The sequence below is a fragment of the Prionailurus bengalensis genome, chromosome C2 (assembly GCF_016509475.1).
Source record: "Prionailurus bengalensis isolate Pbe53 chromosome C2, Fcat_Pben_1.1_paternal_pri, whole genome shotgun sequence".
NCBI lineage: Eukaryota > Metazoa > Chordata > Mammalia > Carnivora > Felidae > Prionailurus > Prionailurus bengalensis.
Window position 1 is genome coordinate 132,585,122 of NC_057350.1, and position 18,943 is coordinate 132,604,064.

Below are 18,943 nucleotides of genomic sequence, written 5' to 3' on the forward strand. Positions count from 1 at the left end.
ATGACCAACAGGCTTCACATGGTGGTAGCAATTACAAAAATCCTCAGAATAGAATATAAATGGTAAGTGTCCATTTACAGCATTTTTCTTCTTGAAATAATGCATTAATCAGATCAGTTTTACCTGATGCCAGTCAGAAGTATTCTAGTAACCAGCTTTAAAAAAAAAAAAAAAAAGAGACAGAGAGAGGTGCTTGGCTGGCTCAGTCAGTACAGCATGTCACTCTTGATCTCAGGGTTGTGGGTTTGAGCTCCACACTGGGCATGGAGATTAGTTAGAAATAAAATCTTAAAAAAAAAAAAAAAAAGGAAAAGAAAGAAACCAAATTATCCTGCGGCTGTGTCTCATGACAATACTAAAACAACATTAACATTGGGTTAGAACTTCAGAGCTGGTGCCTATACCTCAAAATCCCTGAATAAATAAAAAAATTATGTCAGATTATCAAGATCACAGAAAATATTAGTGAAGTCTACTACTGAAAAAAACAACTGGAGAGCAGGCCTCCAGATGTGTATTTTATTTGCTTTCTGTGCTCCCATAAAAGTGATACTTTCTGGCCAAATTAAGCTGTTAAGATAAATGTATGGACTTAACAGCTTTTTCAACTGAAAAGGACCCTTCAAATCACCCAGTAATTCTCCTTATTTTAGAGGTGAGATGAAGGTCCCTGTTTAGTGAGAGACAGAATGGTTCTGAAAGTCCAATTTCCCAGTGGCTCCTATTTGTAAATGAGCTTTTAAACCCAGCAACTTCTAAGCAGTCTGGCCTGGGCCACAGAGTTTCCTTTGGCCCAACCTCCCAGACTCAGCCCTGCCGCCCCCTTCCCCAGGCCACCTTTAGACCGTCGACTCCATTAGTCTCCTCTCTTCAAACACAGAGCTACCCTAGTAGGTAGAGGGCTGTCTAGATTCCAGAACAATCTGTTCTCTTGTCAACGTTCCCTCGCGCCCACCTCAACGAAGGTTGTGAATGAACTTGAGCGCCAGGGACACACTTCTTTATCTCTCTTTGGCGCCTGTCATCTAGTAGGTGTTCAATAAATTTTTTCAGGGCAAACAAGCGTCCAGCCGACCGACTGTTGCCCAAGGGAGAGGGGGAAAAGTGTGCGTGGCGTGAGGAGGAAAGAGATTTACAAAGTTGGATGGGAACCGTGAAAAGGTGAGATTACCTCCTTGTGCAACTGACCCTTAGATAAAAGACATGAGAAGGAGTGTTTATCATAGGTTGAAGTCAAATAGTTCTCCTCCCTGAAATGAGAGGAAGCAGATTTGACACCAGATTCTGCTGAAGTACAACGCTAACCTTAAAGGTAAACTTTAACCTTAAGTTTAACATTCCTTGCCTCAACTTCTTTTAAAAAAAAAAAAATTACACTTTCGCAAAGCGGGTTAACATATTTCGAGGAGGCGCCGGCAACCGTTATTCTCCGGAGACTGGAGCAGATCCGTGAGGAAAGGAGCTGAGGGGAGTGAAGAGGTCGCGGGCATGGAGGCCCAGGGATGCGGATCTTGGCTCGGGCAGCCCGACGCCATCACCTTCCCCGGCTTTGGGGAGCCCGGCACGCCCCGCGGAGCGCCCTTTGCCTTTCGCATACCTTTCGCTGTCGAGGGCGCAGGAGCGGCGGCGCCGGGGCAAGCCCACAGTCCCACCCGTAATTGGGACGTACGTTGGGCAGGTCCCTCGTAGGCGCAACAGCACGGCGGAGCTCCAGGGCCTCCTGGCAAGGTTGTTGGGGGCCGTTGCCAGGGAGACAGCGTGAGGCATGCTGGGAAGCCGGGGCGAGGCGGCACAGAGCCGGTCCCCGAAGCGGAAGTGTGCACCGACCCAAATGGGCGGGGAAAGGGGGAGAGGCCCGACCCGCCCGGCTTCACTAACATGACAGCGGCCATTTCGGAGATTACTTCCCGGCCTTCCTTAGCGACCTGACGTCTCGGGGCCCGGGAGCACCTGTTCCCCCGGCGCGGTGTGGCACCACTGGCTTCATGGAACCGAGCTTCCCAGTGACGTCATACGCGGAGGCTTCCGGTTCCCGCTCTTGAGGTTGGACTCTCACGTGCAGGCGTTTCCAGGACTCCCTTGGCTCCTGCAGTCTTTTAGTGGAGGGGCTGGTCCTCTGGGGGGACCGTGCAGGTGGGCTCTGCCGCTGGTCCGGGTAGCGGGTTGTAAGGGCTGGGGTGGCGTCATGTACGGAAGCCTGTGTTTGACGACTTACAGCAAACGTTTTGTGCGCCTTTCTCCCATCCAGCAAGCATTTGTTCAACAGCTATTGCAAGGTCCTGTAATTAGTTTAGGATGAGTTGACACGGCCTCCCTCTGTTCGCATGTATTTCACAAGACCCACTTATAAATAAATGACTACTATACTGGATAAGGAAGGGCCAAAACTGGGGTGAATTGAGTTGGGCGCAGAATGCAAAGAGGTGCCCCCGAAGTCTGTAATCCAGATACATATATTTTAATGCAGTGTATTTAAACGTCAAAAATAATGCAAAAGAAATACATGATTGACAAAATCTCATTATTTTAAATAAAGACAGAATCGGTAACCATGCCATGCTGAGCTGTATTGGAGCGTGAGGCCAAAGGAAATACTAGTAATACACACCCTATGACTTCAGGTAGCCAGATGGGGAACGATATTCTTGGTACTGAGCAGGATAATGCAAAGATGAGAAGATGAAAAGAGCCTCTGGTTAAGGTGAAACTGGAGAGTTTTAAGTTCTTCCAGGCATGAAGCAGTAATTATCCTTACTCAAAACATTGCCAATTAAGATGGGACCACAAGCCAAGGCCTGAAAGAAATTCCCAGACCCTGATTGTCAGTAAAGAAAAACTGGATCCGTATCATTGACCCTACACACTTTAGTTAACTGAAGCCTTGTGCTCCCTGATTTATTAATTATGAGATCGAGGAGGGTATCATTTTTATAGCTTAAGACGTTTTACCTTGACCCCACAAAAATATTCTTTGTTGGAAGACGGTGATGGTTATCTATCTCAATATCAAAGTCCACAGTAGTCTCTATTAGTCTGTCAGTAATGGACTTTAATGGATTCTCTTTTAGAGCCCCCGTCTCTATCCATAGGTTAAAGTCCATGAAACCATTGCACTTGTGCCTTGTAACATACGGGGAAAGCAAAAGAGAATGAAAATGCACTCAGCTAGTCGGTGGTGCCTGAGCATCTAGGTAAGAACTGAGATGCTGATACCTAATATATTGGTTAAAGAGCTGTTCGTGACATTTGCTGTTGATTTGTGGTGCTGGGAATGATAACTTGGTCCCCAGTAAAGAGCACCAATTGAAAGTGTGTTCCATTGTTTTAATTAGGCAGTTCTTCAGTCATCATGGGTATCCGAGGACTAATGAGTTTTGTAGAAGATCATAGCAATGAGTTCTTCACTGATTTGAAGGTGCGGGACACAAAAATTGTCATTGACGGCTATGCTCTCTTCCACCGGCTTTGCTTCAACTCAAACTTGGAACTTCGATATGGAGGGGACTATGACTCTTTTGCAGATGTTGTACAAAAATTCTTTGAATCACTGTTTGCTTGTAATATCTGTCCATATGTTGTGTTAGATGGAGGATGTGACATTTCAGATAAAAAGCTTAAAACTTTAAAGGATCGAGCCAGAGAGAAGATCCAGATGGCTCATTCCCTTTCTGTTGGTGGGGGTGGGTATGTGTGTCCCTTACTCATCCGGGAAGTGTTCATACAGGTTTTAATTAAGCTACAGGTGTGTTTTGTCCAATGCTTTTCAGAAGCAGATCGGGACATTATGACACTGGCTAATCATTGGAATTGCCCTGTGTTATCGTCAGATAGTGACTTTTGCATTTTTGACCTAAAAACTGGGTTTTGCCCACTGAATAGCTTTCAGTGGAGAAATGTGAGCACTATCAAAGGCACAGGAGACTGCTATATCCCTGCCAAATGCTTTTCCATTGACGCACTCTGCCGTCACTTCAGCAATATGAATAAAGCTCTCTTACCTCTCTTTGCGGTGCTGTGTGGAAATGATCATATCAATCTACCCATCATGGACACATTCTTAAGTAAAGTCCGTCTGCCTCTTGGAGCTACCAGTTCAAAGGGGAGGAGACACCACCGAGTTTTGGGACTTCTGAATTGGTTATCTCATTTTGCCAACCCTACCGAAGCACTAGATAACGTTCTGAAATATCTCCCAAAAAAGGATCGAGAAAATGTGAAGGAAATTCTCTGCTGTTCCATGGAAGAATACCAGCAATCCCAGGTGAAGTTGCAGGACTTCTTCCAGTATGGTACTTACGCCTGTCCTGCCGCCTTGAATCTGGACTTACCAGAATGGGTATTAGTGGCATTGGCCAAAGGCCAGCTATCTCCTTTCATCAGCGACGCTTTGGTGCTAAGACGGACCATTCTTCACACACAGGTGGAAAATATGCAGCAACCAAATGCCCACAGAATATCTCTGCCCATCCGTCAAATCATCTATGGGCTTCTTTTGAATGCTTCCCCACATCTGGAAAATGTGTCCTGGAATGCGTTGCCTTCTCAGCCTCCAGCTTTCAGCGAAGTGGAAAGGATTAATAAAAATATCAAGACATCAATTGTTAATGCAGTAGAACTGCCCAAGGATTATTCTGACTTAAGCAAATTGACTGAGGTAAGCGTTTGTAACACTAATGTCATTTTTGTAAAGTACTTCACGGGTTAAAACGTGCTTTCATGTATACTATCTCTCGTAATGTAACCAAATGAGGTTGGTTGCTACTCCCCCCGCCCCCCCGTTCGTAGCTGAGAAAGCTAGGACTCAAAATAGGTGAGTGTGTGATACCTCAGCCAGAGAGGTGCAGTGCTAGGACCCAATCGTAGGTCTTTTAGCTCCCGATCTGCCATTTCCACTCTACTTCAGTAGTCTGTGTTATCTGTGCAGTTATTACTACTACTCTGTTGACACTAGCTATTCATAAATTGGGGGTGTGTGCCTTTAAAAAGAAAAGGCAAAGGAAAAACTTTTGAGCTACAAAAACAGTGTGCGTTGGTAGGCATTTGTCATAGGCATAGCTGATATCTTAGACTGCATCAGGTTTCAACTAATAAGATTAATATGCTTGGGTCTTAATTTTTCATTTTTATCTATGAGGACCTGTTTTTTTTACGCATTAGGTTTATGGCCTCATGATGATTAGTGTGATATTGAAAACAGGATTCTTTGCCTAATTCAGTGTTGTTTAAACCTGAGTAACACTCAGACCAACCCCCTTTTGAAGGTTAAAAAAAAAAAAATTATGGATCCAAGCATTTTTTTTTTGTTTACATAAATATATTGAAAATTGCAAATATACATGGAACTGCTTAGGCTAACACAATTAAATGTACAGATTAAATGCAGATAAATTTATACCAATTGCAGGGCCTATTTGGAGTTTTTTCTTTTGTTTTCGTTTGTTTGTTTTTTGAGAGAGTGAGCGTGAGCAGAAAGAGGGGCAGAGGGAGAGAGAGAATTCCAAGCAGGCTCCATGTTCAATGCAGAGCCTGACACGGGGCTCGATCCCATGATCCTGGGGTCATTGACCTGAGCTGAAATCAAAAGTTGGATGCTCAACTGACTGAACCATTCAGGCACCCCTATTGGGAGTTTTCTTAAATCCAACTAATATTCCAATTCATGAGACTGTCACAGACCACTCCTGGTACCAGTCTACTCAAGGGTATAGGATAGCAACCATTGCTTCCCAGCAGGTTTGAATGACGCTTTTCTTTCCTGTGGGAGTTTTTTGGATCAGTCTACACCACTGGTTCTCCGCTGGGGTGATTTTGTCCCCTTACCCTGCCCCCCCTTCCCCGGGGGGCATTTGGCAATGTCTGGAGACACTTTTGATTATCACTGCCTAGGTGGTTGGAGGGGGGGAGGGTGTTGCTACTGGCCTCTAGTGGGAGAGGCCAAGAATGCTGCTAAACATCTTAAAATGCACAAGACAGCTGCCCACAACAAGGAATTATCCAGCCCAAAATGTCAGTAATGCCAATCCCTGGCCTACAGTGCTGAACAGAGAATAACCTCTCTAGTCTCCCCATTAGTACCAGCTCAGGCAGGAGGAAATGACATCCATATTAGCTGGGTACCAGAGCCTCCTTGGCAATGGGGAATGACTACTAAGGGGAACAGGGTTTCTTTTTGTGGTGCCAAAATGTTCTGGAATTAGTGATGGTTGCACAAGCTTATAAATATACTAAAATCACCTTGAAAGGGTGAATGTTAAAATATGTGAATTATATCTCACTTAAAGAAAGAAAAAGTCTCACTGGCCTCCTTTCCCCACTCCTTTCTTCTAACAATTCCATAAACACAGTTTCCGAGCTATGCCCCTCAAGGGCCGTGCCTAATTACAAGTCACTGCACTCAGGGAAGCCCCATGATATGATGTCCCCATCTGGTGTTTATGCTTCATTTATAGTTCAAATCTAGTTGCAGTTTTACAAGAGTCCTTTTTACCATGCTAAGTAACACAGCTAACTTCATCACATTTCTAGGGTTTCAGAACTAGAAAGTTGACCATAAGTCAAATTCCAAACAGAAGGGATTTGTTAAAACTTTACCCACAGCAATAAAATTGAAATTAGCAGAATTCTAAAGGGTGATGTTTGTTGCAGTTACATTTCTCCTCACAACATAAATGGTGCTGTGGAGAGTTTTTCTAAAACTTTTTATGGCTCTATTGAAAAACGATGTACAGTGAAGGGTCCATGTTTAAAGTGTGCACTTTGATGAGTTTGATGTATGTTTACGTCTGTGAATCCATCCTTGCAATTAAAATAACGAACGTATGCATCACTCCGAAAAGTCTTCCTCCCTGAGTACGAACACACAGCGAAGTACACAGATGAGTGTAGAGCTTGATGAATTGTCACCAACTTGACACTTCCATGTAGAGAATGTCCAGATGAAGACTCATTATCAGCATCCCAGCAGCTTTCCTTAATGTCCATTTCCAGTACTCCCTCTCCCACCCCCTGTAATCGCTATCCGGACCTGTAATAACACTGAATAGTTTTAACTGTTTTTATATTTTTATAGATATGGAATCCTGTAATGTGAATCCTTTCATCTAGCTTCTTTTGTTCAAAGTTCGTGAGGTTTAGATCACTGAGTAGCTGCAGATCACTTATTTCTCATTGCCGTATGTTACCACATTGTGGGAATTTACCACAATTGATCTTTCCATGTTGCAGGTGATGGGCATTTGGGTAGTTTGCAGTTTGGGCAATTATGAATAGTGCTATGAACATGCTAGTGCACATCATTTCTTGAAAATATGGATACTCTATCTGTTGCAGATACTACTAAGAGTGGAATTGCTAGGTCATGGGATATGCATGTTTAGTTTACAAGATATGTTGCCAAATGGTCTTGCAAGGTGGTTTAACCATTTAGTATTCCCACCAGCAGCTTATGAAAGTTCCTCTTACTTTACACCCTTGCTGACACCTGGTATTTTTTATCCTTAAAAAAATTTTTTTTTTTTTTTTAGCTATTCTGATGGTTGGATAGTGGCATCATTTTAACCAATTTGGTGGGTGTTAATTTGTATTTCTCTGATGGCTTATGTGAGCACCTTTTATGTATCCGTTGGACACGTGGATACTCCGTTATAGAAGTTTCTGTTCAAGGTCTTTTGCCCGTTTTTCTGTTGGCTTTTTGCTTATTTCTATATATGTGTCCTTTGTCAAATAATATGTATTGTGAACAGACTCTTGCATAGTGTACGTTGTCTTTTCACTGGAGTATGTTTTGATGAACAGAATCTTAATAGAGTCCAATTTAAATTTTTATTATTTATAGTTATCACTTCTATAACCTACTTAAAAAATTATTACCTACTCCAAGGTCATGACAGTTTTTTTGTCTTTCATATTTAAATCTACAGTCTATCTACAATTGATTTTTTTGTGTATGGTGCAACATAGGATCAAGGCACTTTTTCCCTCATATGAAAGAAAATCCAGCTGAGTCAATGAGTGTAACATGCTGATTATACTCTTTGCTAAGTGGAGATGACAAGTGTTCTCATCACTTACCCGTATTCAAAGTAGGGTGAAATTCTGGTTCACTTTCTTTGTGGTCGTATCTTTCAGCTTTTCCTAGGCATAAACTAATCAATCCTGTACTTAGCTCAGTGTTGCTAGCTCTAATTAGCCCATGATAATTCTTTCTTCTTATTTATTTTTGAGAGCAGGAGAGAGGCAGAGATAGAGGGACAGTGAGAGAATCCCAAGCAGGCTCTACACTGTCAACACAGAGCCTGACGCAGGTCTCGAATTCACTAACCATGAGATCATGACCTGAGCTCAAATCAAGAGTTGTACCACTCAACCAACTAAACTACTCAGGCACCCCAATTCTTTTTTTTTTTAAGTTTCTTAGAGAGAGAGAGAGAGAGAGAGAGAGAGGATATGAGTGGGGGAGGGGCAGAGAGAGAGAGAAAGAGGGAGAGAATCCGAAGCAGGCTCCATGCCGTCAGCCTGGACCCCAACGTGGAGCTTAAAGCACGAACCATGAGATCACGACCTGAGCCGAAATCAATAGTCAGACGCTAAACCGACTGAGCCACCCAGGCGCCTATAGCCCAGGATAATTTGAAATGGTATCAAGTGCAAATGTGATTCCAAAGACAAATGCAGGTATAAGAGAAATCTTGTGATAGTTCTCTAGTCATTTTGTTTTTCTTAACATGAGGCAGTAATAATACTTTATCTGCTTTGTGCCAACGGTTGTAATAGCAACTTTATACTTATTTAATTCTCACAGTAACCACACAGGATAGGGTTTTCATTTGGTTATTAGCTGCAGTGGATAGAGATCCATTCAAGTTAACCCATGAGAGGCTAATTATAAGGAGAGATGCAAGTGGGTCTTTCTTTGGGAGTAAGTGCCACGACCAGCCTCTCTCTGGGTGTCTCTGCTTCTCTGTGGGATCTTCTTCTACCGGCTTGTGCTTTCCTTCCCCTCTGGGGTAAGGGGAAGTTGTCACTGGGCTAAAACCTAACCAAATTTAAGGGCTGTGAGCAGAGTCATTCCTCTTTTGGAAGGGGCTAAGAACTGGTGGGTTCCATGAAACATCTTGTGTAATTCATTGTAATGCCCATTTACAGATAATCAGACTGATGGTAGAAAAGCTCAGAAACTTGCCCAATGCTGTACAGTTAATGAGAGACAGAACATTTCTAAAGTCAAAGCCCAAACCCTACTTTGTTCATAAAAATTGTAATTTGTAATTGAATTGTAGATAATTCAATAATTTAAGCATTATATGTCAGAAAAGAATTCATGTATTTTCTTAGCTTTACTTGGTGTATTTTCCTACCAGTTGAGATCATAAAGTTTTTGTTTTAAGTACTTGTTGTTTCCCGTAAGAGTGATGGCTTAGACTGTAAAGCCTCTTGCATATTTCTAATTTTAAAAAGTTTATCACAGTATCGGGGTGATACTGTGGTTCAGTCAGTTAAGCGTCCAACTCTGAGTCCGCTCAGATCATGATCACAAGGCTTTGTGGGTTTGAGCCCCATGTTGGGCTCTGTGCCAACAGCACGGAGCCTGCTTAAGATTCTGTCTCCCCCTCACTGTCTCTGCCTACCCACCCCCCCACACTCACGCTCTCAAAAAAAAAAAGTTTTATCACAGTATCAAAAGTTTAAAATGAGTTTTATAAATTATATTTAATGCTTTCATGCATCGATGGTGAAACTATTTTATCAATTATGATGTTTTATTTCAGGTTGCCATGTCCATTCCCAGCTGTCAACACGCTGATTTGACTACAAGCTAGGTTTTAGGTACTGAGAAATGTGTCTCATCCTTACATAAAGTTAAGAAAGAAATCCTTTTCTGGCTGCATGCAGACACTAGGAACACCAGTTTTTTCTTTCTTTTTTTTTTTTTTTTTAATTTTTTAGTGTTTATTCATTTTTGAGAGAGAGAGAGACAGCATGAGCAGAGGAGGGGTGGAGAAAGAGGGAGACACAGACTCTAAAGCAGGTTCCAGGCTCCGAGCTGTCAGCACAGAGCTGGACGTGGGGCTTGAACTCATGAACCACGAGATCATGACCTGAGTTGAAGTTGGACGCTCAACAACTGAGCCACCCAGGCGCCCCGTTTTTTCTTTCTTATAGTTTGATGGTAAAGTCCTCCTGAAGGTGCCCTGTTAATAGTACAAATTTCCTTATTTGTTTAAGTGTGTGACCTAGAAGGTCCTTATGGTTCTTAAGATTCATTAAGGTAAAGTTATTTCAAGAATCCCAAACCCCTCATAGCTGTGAACTCCCTTTTATTTGAAGTGCACTCTAACGCATAGAGTAGAAGTGAGTGGGGTGTGTTAGTGCAAGCACAATGCAGGTAGTCCTTAAATATTCCCATCTCCCTTGAATATACCTCTCACCTACAAGCAGCCACCCTGGAACAATCCCTGTGTAGGAAAACAAAAAGACAAAATAAAACATTCAACTGGGTAGGGACATGAGACAAGACCCAAACAAATAGAAGGCTGTATGATATGCCACAGAGGGTGCATATAATCTAAGTTTGCCTTCCAGAGGTGATCAGAAATGGCATCGTGAAGAAGGTAGGGCCTCCGTAGTCACTGGCAGTTAAGAATAGGGCTGAGTATAGATCTTTGTCTCTCAACACAGAATAGTTAAAATGCAGATTCCTTGGTTGCTCTCACATTTACTGAATCAAAATTCAGGGTGTGGGACCTGAGGACTGAAATTTTTAAGCTTCCCAAGTGACATGCACTGAAGATGTTCACCAGCCTACATGGAGGGTGGAGTGACATGAGCAAGGGCCGTGTAGTGGGAGTACACAATATATCCATTCAACCATATTTATTAAGCACCCAGTGTTTTAAATGCTTTGAGTGTGGCTAATTTCTTTCTTTCCACAGGAAGGTAAGAAACTGACAGAGCAATTCATCTGCACTAAAATCTCTTTATACTTGGGGTGGGGCGGGGCGGGGGGGGGGGGGGGAGACATTCCCCAAAGTAACTTGCGGGATGTTCGGTATGTATTTTCAGCTCTCCTTGGCCAAAAGGCAGATACTTCTGTTAGAAACCCTGAAGGTGAAACAGACCATCCTGGAGCCAATCCCTTCTTCATTGAAGTTGCTCGTTTCAGTCAGTTGCTACTGGTTGCAGCACACAGAGGCCAAGGCAAAGCTACACCACCTGCAGGCCTTACTGCTAGGGATGCTGATGGGGCCCTTGCATGTCATAATCAACAGCCCTGGTAGGTATCTGGAAATTCCAGGAGTAAAGTTTTGCACATTGCTTGCATATAATTGCAAGTTTAAAGAAACAAACAAAAATATTCTTCGTTGTTTACTCCCATCGGTTGTATTCAGAACTTAGGGGTGGAGCCACCAAAATATCATTCATTCACTGGCAGATGTTTTTGAGCACTTCTGTGTGCCAGGCTCAGTGCTGGAGTGCTTGACTCCAAGGGCACAGCAGTGAAGGTATGCTGCTACTGCCTCATCCCACGCGAAGTGTGCATGTGTAACGTGCCAGTTACATTCTGGACTCCATGTACCCTATCCCTATTCCCAAGCATCAATACAGTGGCAAGATCATCACTAGAAATTTATGTAAAATTGTCCATCGGTGAAGCTTCTGAATTCCTACAGCCATAGTAAATATTCGTGCTTGTGCTGTTGTTTTACTTTTTCTCCACTGTAAGTTTCAATTAGTGTGTTAGTGATGACAGAAATAGTAACTTTTTTTTCTGTTAGAGAAATACCCTTTAAGGTAGTTTCAGCTGCATGTAAGTATCAGGTGAAATAAATGCTGATGCCTTGGAGCACTTCAATTCTTTAATAGAATTATTCCCTTTAAAAGATTATGAATGCTGTAACTCCTTATCTAAACACATATAACAATCACCACACCCAGAACAGTGCTGTCTGATATCTAATCTATGCTGATATCTAATCTAATGGCCACTAGCCACGTGGGACTCTTTAAATGAAAACTTCAGCTTCTTGGCCACATTTGAAGTGCTCAGTAGCCACATATGGCTAGAGGCTACTGAATTGGACAGCAGAGACACAAAACACTTCCGTCATTGCTGAGAGTTCTGTTGGACAGTGCTACACTGGAGTTTACTTTTTAAAACACATTAAAGGAAAGAGTGAACTGGTACAGACTCCAGGACACCCCAAGTGTGAGAACAGTTGTCAGAAGCGACTCTTCTTATAAGAGCCAACTGAATGAGTTAACGCCCACTACTAGTGAAAACACAACTTTAGGGTATTTCCACCCATTGAGTAATACTGTAGTTTAAGAACATTCTCAGAGCACAAGCCTGTTAACTTTTTACCTGAGTCCAACAGAAGGGGCACGTCAAGGGTCTGTTTCTTTTCTTTTAGGAATTGTGGACCCTGCACCCAGGCAGGCTCAGTGCCTTGCTGCTCGCTAATGGGTAAAAGGTGGGCCTCCTTTTTATTACTTTCAAGTTGGTCCAATATCATTTTGTGCGCCCCTACTCAAACCTGCAGGAGCTTACAGCTGAACGCAAACAGCACTCCTCATTGCCTAGGCTTGTTGCTTCTTGCCTCTTAACCTCCGCTATGTGAAGTAGATGATTTGCCATAGTCTCGAGTCAGTCATGCTTTTGTTTTCCTCCCATAAAGCAGAGGTTAAAATGTGCTTTGAACACAGGCTGTGTAAGTGCACTATAGCAAGGGGCGGGTCTCCATGGAAGGAAACTTAGTGAACGAGAACAGTGAAGAGAAGGATATTTAATAGTAATTTGTATTTTTCAGAGAGACAGATTTTGGGTTTGGAGAGTTCAGAAGCAGATGTATTTTAAGTCAGAGATACTATTTTAAGGAAAAAATAAATAATTTAGGGTTGAATGAAGTTAGGTTGTCATTAAAAAGGCATTTCAGTATAAATATTTCAATGTATACAGCAAGGCTTTTACATTGACGTTAAAATAGTAAAGAGCCAGAAGAGAAAAGCATTTTGGTTATTTAAACTAATTTTTTTCTTTATGGAATTCGAAGTTTTATAGAGAGAGAAAATTACAAGCTATACAGTGTTTTTGGAAATACTGCCCTCGGGTTGTTTCTTTGTCTAGATAAGGAAGATCTGCGGGAGGATGGTGCTAGGATGTTGTATGAAGAGTTCCAGAGAGTGAAGGAGCAGACACGGCCGGGCACGAGACTGGACTTAGACACAGCTCACATCTTCTGTCAGTGGCAGTGCTGTCTGCAGATGGGGATGTATCTCAATCAGCTGCTGTCCGCTCCTCTCCCGGAACCAGACCTAACTCGGTAAGCACCACGGGAAACTAGTTCAGATGGCTGCACACAGAAGTAAATACTTTTATTTATACTTAAAGCAAATAAATTTCTAAAAATTAATCTTAGTATAATTGGTCTTGGATCGCTATTATAGCTGAAGAGCTGGAAACGTATAAATTTTTGTCCATATTCCCAAAGAAAATTGCCATGATTAGATCAAAGATTAAAAAGCCAGTCCCTTAAAGTAAAAAAAGAGGCAGTTGTTGGTAGGATAGAACTCTTTCCTTCATTTCTCTCAGGCCTTTGATCAAGTATCACTTTATAAAGCCTCTTTCTGATTATCCTCCTGGAATATTACTCTCTACTTCCAGTCACTGTAGTCCTATTACTCTTTTGGATTTTTGTAATTGCATTTCTTAACACGTGGCATACTGTTCATACACTTGTTCAAATATTTATTAAATGCCTACTCTGTGGTAGGGTGTAGTGAACAAAATATTTCTTTTTAATCTCTGCTGTCATGGAGCTTTTATTCTAATAACATGACTCCTAGACACTTAAGTGGACTTTATTTAGGGTTTTTGTTTTGCCAGGTGAGTATGAAGAAGGGAGAGGCAGCCTGTATGCCAGGAAGGGATTATCATGTTTGAGTATGGAGTTTAAGCTGGTAAGAAAGAAAGGATAGCAGTAGGGTGTGGGTACTACGTTCAGTGGATTGGACATCCAGGAGATCCCAGAGGGAGGGAGAGAGGAAGAATAAAGGGGAGATTGTTTGCAAATGGAGTGGAGATTGGAGATACACTTTGTCTCTCTCCACTTGAATGGAAGCTCTGTGAGGAAGGCACTTAGCTATTTACTTTTGTAGCCCCAGTGCCTAGCATTTAGGAAAAGCTCAAATATTTGTCAAATAAATGAATGATGTATGTTTGGAGGCATATAAAATCTGCTGGTGTGACTTTTAAGTGTTTTAAGGTATAAAGCTTCCTAGCAGTAAATAGTGTTAATACATCTCTGGACCTGATAATCTGAGTCAACCCTAGAACCTTCTACCCAATAAGATTAACTAGCCTTTGACCTATGGATTCTTTATGCCTTTCCTTTTTATTTATTTATTTTTATTTGTCTTTTTTGTGCCTTTCATTAAATAATTGAGGTCATTCTAGACTGGATCCTCTCTAGCTACCACAAATCCCTTTACGACAAAACAGGGGAAAAAACCAGACCAAACAGTTATCTTCATAATGATTTCAGCAGGACTGTTTTTGCATCTCAGCTTTACTAAAGCTTTTTAAATGATGGTCTTACACTGATTAATTGATGGTTCTGCATTAGTTGCTAAGGCACCAGTGGATCAACTCTGGCAGTAAGTTATGTATTAAATTTGTGGCTTCCAGTTAACCACATCTTACATTCCTGCGGTAGATTCTCAGTGCAGGTGAATCAGTGAGCTTGCAAACGATGCCACTAAATTTTCTTATATTTCAGCAGACTGCCCATTTGGTTTATCAGACATTTTTAATTCCTTTTCTTTGAAGTGGTAAGAGGCCTGCTCAACTTTCAGCTGGTTGCAGAACCAGCAGGCATCTATCTCATTTGTTGACAAAGAGTTTTTAAATATCACCAGCCAAATTTGTACTAACAACTCAGTTCCTTCCTTCAAGGAACAGGTTTTTAAGTAATTTTAGTACTAATTGTATTGAAGAGCTAAGTGTTTAGCTGCACTTGTTAAAGCCATGTTAATGAGCAGAGTTCTCCACTGAACGTATGCTTTAACAACACTCTTTTCCTCTCCCGTGAGACAGACTGTACAGTGGAAGCCTGGTACACGGACTGTGCCGACAACTGCTAACATCGACTTCTGTAGAAAGTCTCCTGAGCATGTGCCCTGAGGCGAAGCAACTTTATGAACATCTGTTCAATGCCACAAGGTCATATGCCTCTGCCGAATTATTCCTACCAAAGGGTAAATCAAATTCAAAAAAAAAAAGGCAAAAGAAACAAGGTACCAGCTGGTCAAAGAACAAAGTAGGAACCACCTCAGACACTAAATGCTGGTACGAGGGAAGCAATCGGTTTGGGCTACTAACGGTTGAAAACTTGGAAGAACATATTGAGCTCTCAGAGCTTGAATAAACTCGGTCTGCAACAAGATGTACAGTTATTTCTTTTTTTTTTAAAGTAGGCTGCACACCTAATGTGGGGCTTGAACTCACAACCCTGGGATCAAGAGTCCCAGATGCTCTACTGACTGAGCCAGCCAGGCACCCCCAGATGTGTAATTCTTAAAACTTTGATTACCTCCCTTCAAATGATTAACTTTTTTCTTTACAACTAATCTGTTAGGGGATAAACATTGTAAGAGGCGATCTTTGAATTCGAGGGTATTTTGTATTTTTAATAAATACAATCTGATTTAAGAAACTTCTGTATTTTCTTAAACACACTTGAAAGCATGTTTGTACTTCTCATTCCGTTTTAGGAAGTTAATAAGTCTATAGCCTTTACATTGCAGCAACTCAGCCAGCTATGTTTTCAAAAAGAATAGAAGTTCTGCTTCAATTATTTCCCATAAGCAGAAGCTGGGTTATTATCATTTCAAAACATTTTTTTCCCAAATGTTTCCTCTTCATCCTTTATACTGAAAGATCTGAGCCTTAGAAGAGAGAAGTTGAGGATGCCAGACAGAAAGTAAACACCTTTAAGTACTAGGAAAATGAGACCCATGGCAGGCTTGAGGAACACTTTATATGTTCCAGGTTTTAAAGCAGAAGTTGAAATTGTAATGGCTCCAACAAATTAAGAAATAGCATCCTGAGCTCCTAGATCTAGAGGAGAAGGAGGAAACACTATGAAGAAATTAAAATATTAGTGATATATGCAGCAATACCAGAATCTTAGGCCATTTTTTTATACTGCAATTATTGACCTATTAATGGGATATGAAACCAATGAGTCATAACCAGTATTTTTTAAGTGGAAATCATTAGGCATGCATATCATATATTAAATGGTTGTACAAAATGTATTTCTTACTGTGGATTGCAGTCAAAAGACTTTGAAAGGCACCGCTCTGGAACACACTAGAGGCTGCTAAAATTACAACTACCAATAGAATTGGGAAAGTGCTGGCCAGTTCCAAATAAAGAACTTGAAAATAAACAAGCAAGTGGAATCAATCTAATTGGGCAAGATCTAGAGATCTGAAGGTGTATTCCCACCTTTATTTTATTTCTATGCATACAAATTGTGTTTTTCCTTTCTTCTGTACTGTCTCACTGGGTACATTCCATCAGTAAGAACCCTAAACACAGTTTTAAGCTGCCATGTTGAACAGGCCTATATTCAGTTCCTAACATCTGGCAAACAAGTCTTTCCACTTCCCTAGTGAGAACCATACTCTTAGGGGAGTACGCCTAGCATCAGCCAGTGTTCTATACACACTTTCCAAGTGTTTGCTGGCTTTAGCCATTTATAAAAGACAAAAACACAGTCTTATTTGTTCCTAAAGTTTTCAACCTGGCTTCTGTTTCAAATAAAGAGTTCTTGAAATAAAATTTTTATTTTAGGAGGAGTGCATGGGGCTCTGTACTAAGGTGGTTTTTATGTCTCTAAAGAGCTGATTCTTCACAGAATAATCAAAAAAGCAGTCATATGCTCTATTATTGATACATGTTTTTCCAACAACTAGATCTAGGCACATCTAAGTAATTACAAGCATATTAAGTCCTTTGTTGTATTGAAATTCTTTTTCTTGATTCCTGCAGTTGGGGGCCAATCTGGAAGTTAGACCAGTATGAATGTCCTATTTCCTGGCTTTATCATCAACCCTGCCTTTGCAAACAACCAACCTTGCATGAAAGACTATTTCTACCTCCACTTTGGCAAATAAATGGTTTGATAGGTACCCAACTGAACAGTGTATAGGCTACAGAGTTTAATTACAAGTCAACTTAATTATATCATTCATCTTTTTCTTTCATTAAAAGGAATTTTTCAAGCAAAGGGGCCCTCCTTCAGTAGACGTAAGAAGTCAGGTTCCCTTCTCTAGCCATTATAATCAGGGCCATTTACTTAAAATTATCCACCCAGCCTTCCAGTAAAGGAGTTAAAATCTAATAATGTCTATCAACTCTTACTCTCTGAGAATTAAGGCATTACCCCACCCCATTATATATCTTATCTTGGATGTATGAAATGAGAGGTCATAAGCACTCCACAGGGTATCTGAGGGGTTTACCAAAGAAATATGATATAGAACTTGATCCCCAAAGTCATGCTTGTGCAAGCTGTTTGGTGAGACAACATACAATGAAATAACAAGAACATTTTATGAAGCAATCTGTCAACTACAAAATGGCAAAGTGAAACTGAATGCTATGATAAAGAGACAGGAGTCACCAGGATGAGGAGAGGTTAAGTCACAAGATTCTCAGCTTTGGCTTCTGAGCTTGGCTTTAAGAGACAGGGATGTAATTCAGAGGAGATGCAGGGGCAATGGAAACACCTCTGTAGAAGCAGAATGTTATACATTCCACATTCCACTTGGAAAATTTGTTCCCTGTTTTTAATCATGTCTTGAGGTCTTGCTCTTTCTGATTCAATTCTAGCTAATCAAAGCTCACCCGAGGCTTTGGAAATGTAAGTCTTCAGTTACCAGTTTAAGTATGAAAGGAACTCTGGACAGCTTTTTTAAATGAGTAAATCTTAGGAGTAAAGTTGGAAGAAAAACACTATAATATAACCATGTTCTTTCTGTGTCTAGTTGTGATAAAATTATACTTGAACTTTATTGGTACAACCCCTTTTTAAGATACCTAGACCTAGAAAGTTTAATGTATGTATCCTGTAAATATAAACCCTAAAGGCATTTCATGATGATTGATCATGACAAAAAATTCAAATTAATTTTAAGATTTAAGTTTGTATTTATAATTCAAATTAATTATAATTTTAGAAGATAAAGACCTTTATAGCTAGAAAGATCTTGGAATTATCTTTTCTTCCTCTGTGCATAAAATAAATGAAGAACTATGCCTCAGTTACCCTATCTATAAAATGGGGATCAGAATACTTTCAAGTGTCACATAAAGATAAAATGACATGTACTTTTAAATTACTAAGCACAGTGCCTGACACTAACAACAGTAGTAAATGATAGCCATTATTGTTACATCCACACAAGAAAACCAACAGCAAAGCAAGGGCTCTGGGCAGGAGTGAGAGAGGGCTGAGCAGAAAGATCACCACCATGAGACCAATGGCTGCCAGAGATAATGGCAGAAATTCTGCAGAGGCAAGGAGGTCACCACTATCAAATATGGTGAGAAGGGCAAGAACGTGAAAACAGCAACTTCAGCAGAGATGTCAGGCTGAAGCCAAACTAAAAAGAGAAGTGCCAAGAGAATGTGAATAAGCAGCCAAGCTCACTCAACCTCAGAAAACAGGGGGGAAAGACCAGAAGGAACAACGATCCCTATGGGTATTTGTGCCCTTCCTGTGCTTTTTTCTTGCTGTCGAGGAATTTTCTATATTGTTTTTGAAACCGAATTTGAAATATACTCGGTTTTAAAACTATGTGTAAAGACAGGAAAAAAATGAATAGCAGATATGCCTTACCCCATAATCCTAAGGAGGCCAAAGTCAGTTTCCCCCTC

At 41.1% G+C, this 18,943-nt stretch overlaps 3 protein-coding genes across 8 annotated transcripts in view; 1 reads left to right on the forward strand and 2 right to left on the reverse strand.

Annotated features, from left to right (window-relative positions):
• NEK11 (NIMA related kinase 11) overlaps positions 1–1,706 on the reverse strand; it is a 275,516-nt gene extending 273,810 nt beyond the window's left edge. For all 3 annotated transcript variants that reach the window (XM_043595419.1, XM_043595417.1, XM_043595420.1), the window contains exon 1: positions 1,598–1,706. The gene's annotated coding sequence lies outside the window, so the exon portion shown is untranslated. The remainder of the gene's footprint in view (positions 1–1,597) is intronic.
• Positions 1,707–1,844: 138 nt separating this feature from the next.
• Positions 1,845–15,710, forward strand: ASTE1 (asteroid homolog 1). 3 transcript variants are annotated; one of them, XM_043595416.1, is made up of 5 exons: positions 1,845–2,133; positions 3,333–4,654; positions 11,062–11,272; positions 13,124–13,319; positions 15,092–15,710. In XM_043595416.1, the coding sequence occupies exons 2-5, from the start codon at positions 3,350–3,352 to the stop codon at positions 15,420–15,422; spliced, it is 2,043 nt and encodes a 680-aa protein (XP_043451351.1). In that variant the 5' UTR covers positions 1,845–2,133; positions 3,333–3,349; the 3' UTR covers positions 15,423–15,710. The 3 variants fall into 3 exon arrangements, with proteins under 3 accessions (XP_043451351.1, XP_043451350.1, XP_043451349.1); XM_043595415.1 differs by having other exon boundaries at positions 1,855–3,191; XM_043595414.1 differs by having other exon boundaries at positions 1,858–4,654.
• Positions 12,768–18,943, reverse strand: part of ATP2C1 (ATPase secretory pathway Ca2+ transporting 1) — a 173,601-nt gene continuing 167,425 nt past the window's right edge. Inside the window, exon 28 of one of the 2 annotated variants that reach the window (XM_043595410.1) lies at positions 12,768–13,349. In XM_043595410.1, coding sequence (XP_043451345.1) covers positions 13,278–13,349 — 72 coding nt within the window. In that variant the 3' untranslated portion in view covers positions 12,768–13,277. The remainder of the gene's footprint in view (positions 13,350–18,943) is intronic. The other variant, XM_043595411.1, reaches the window with a different exon arrangement.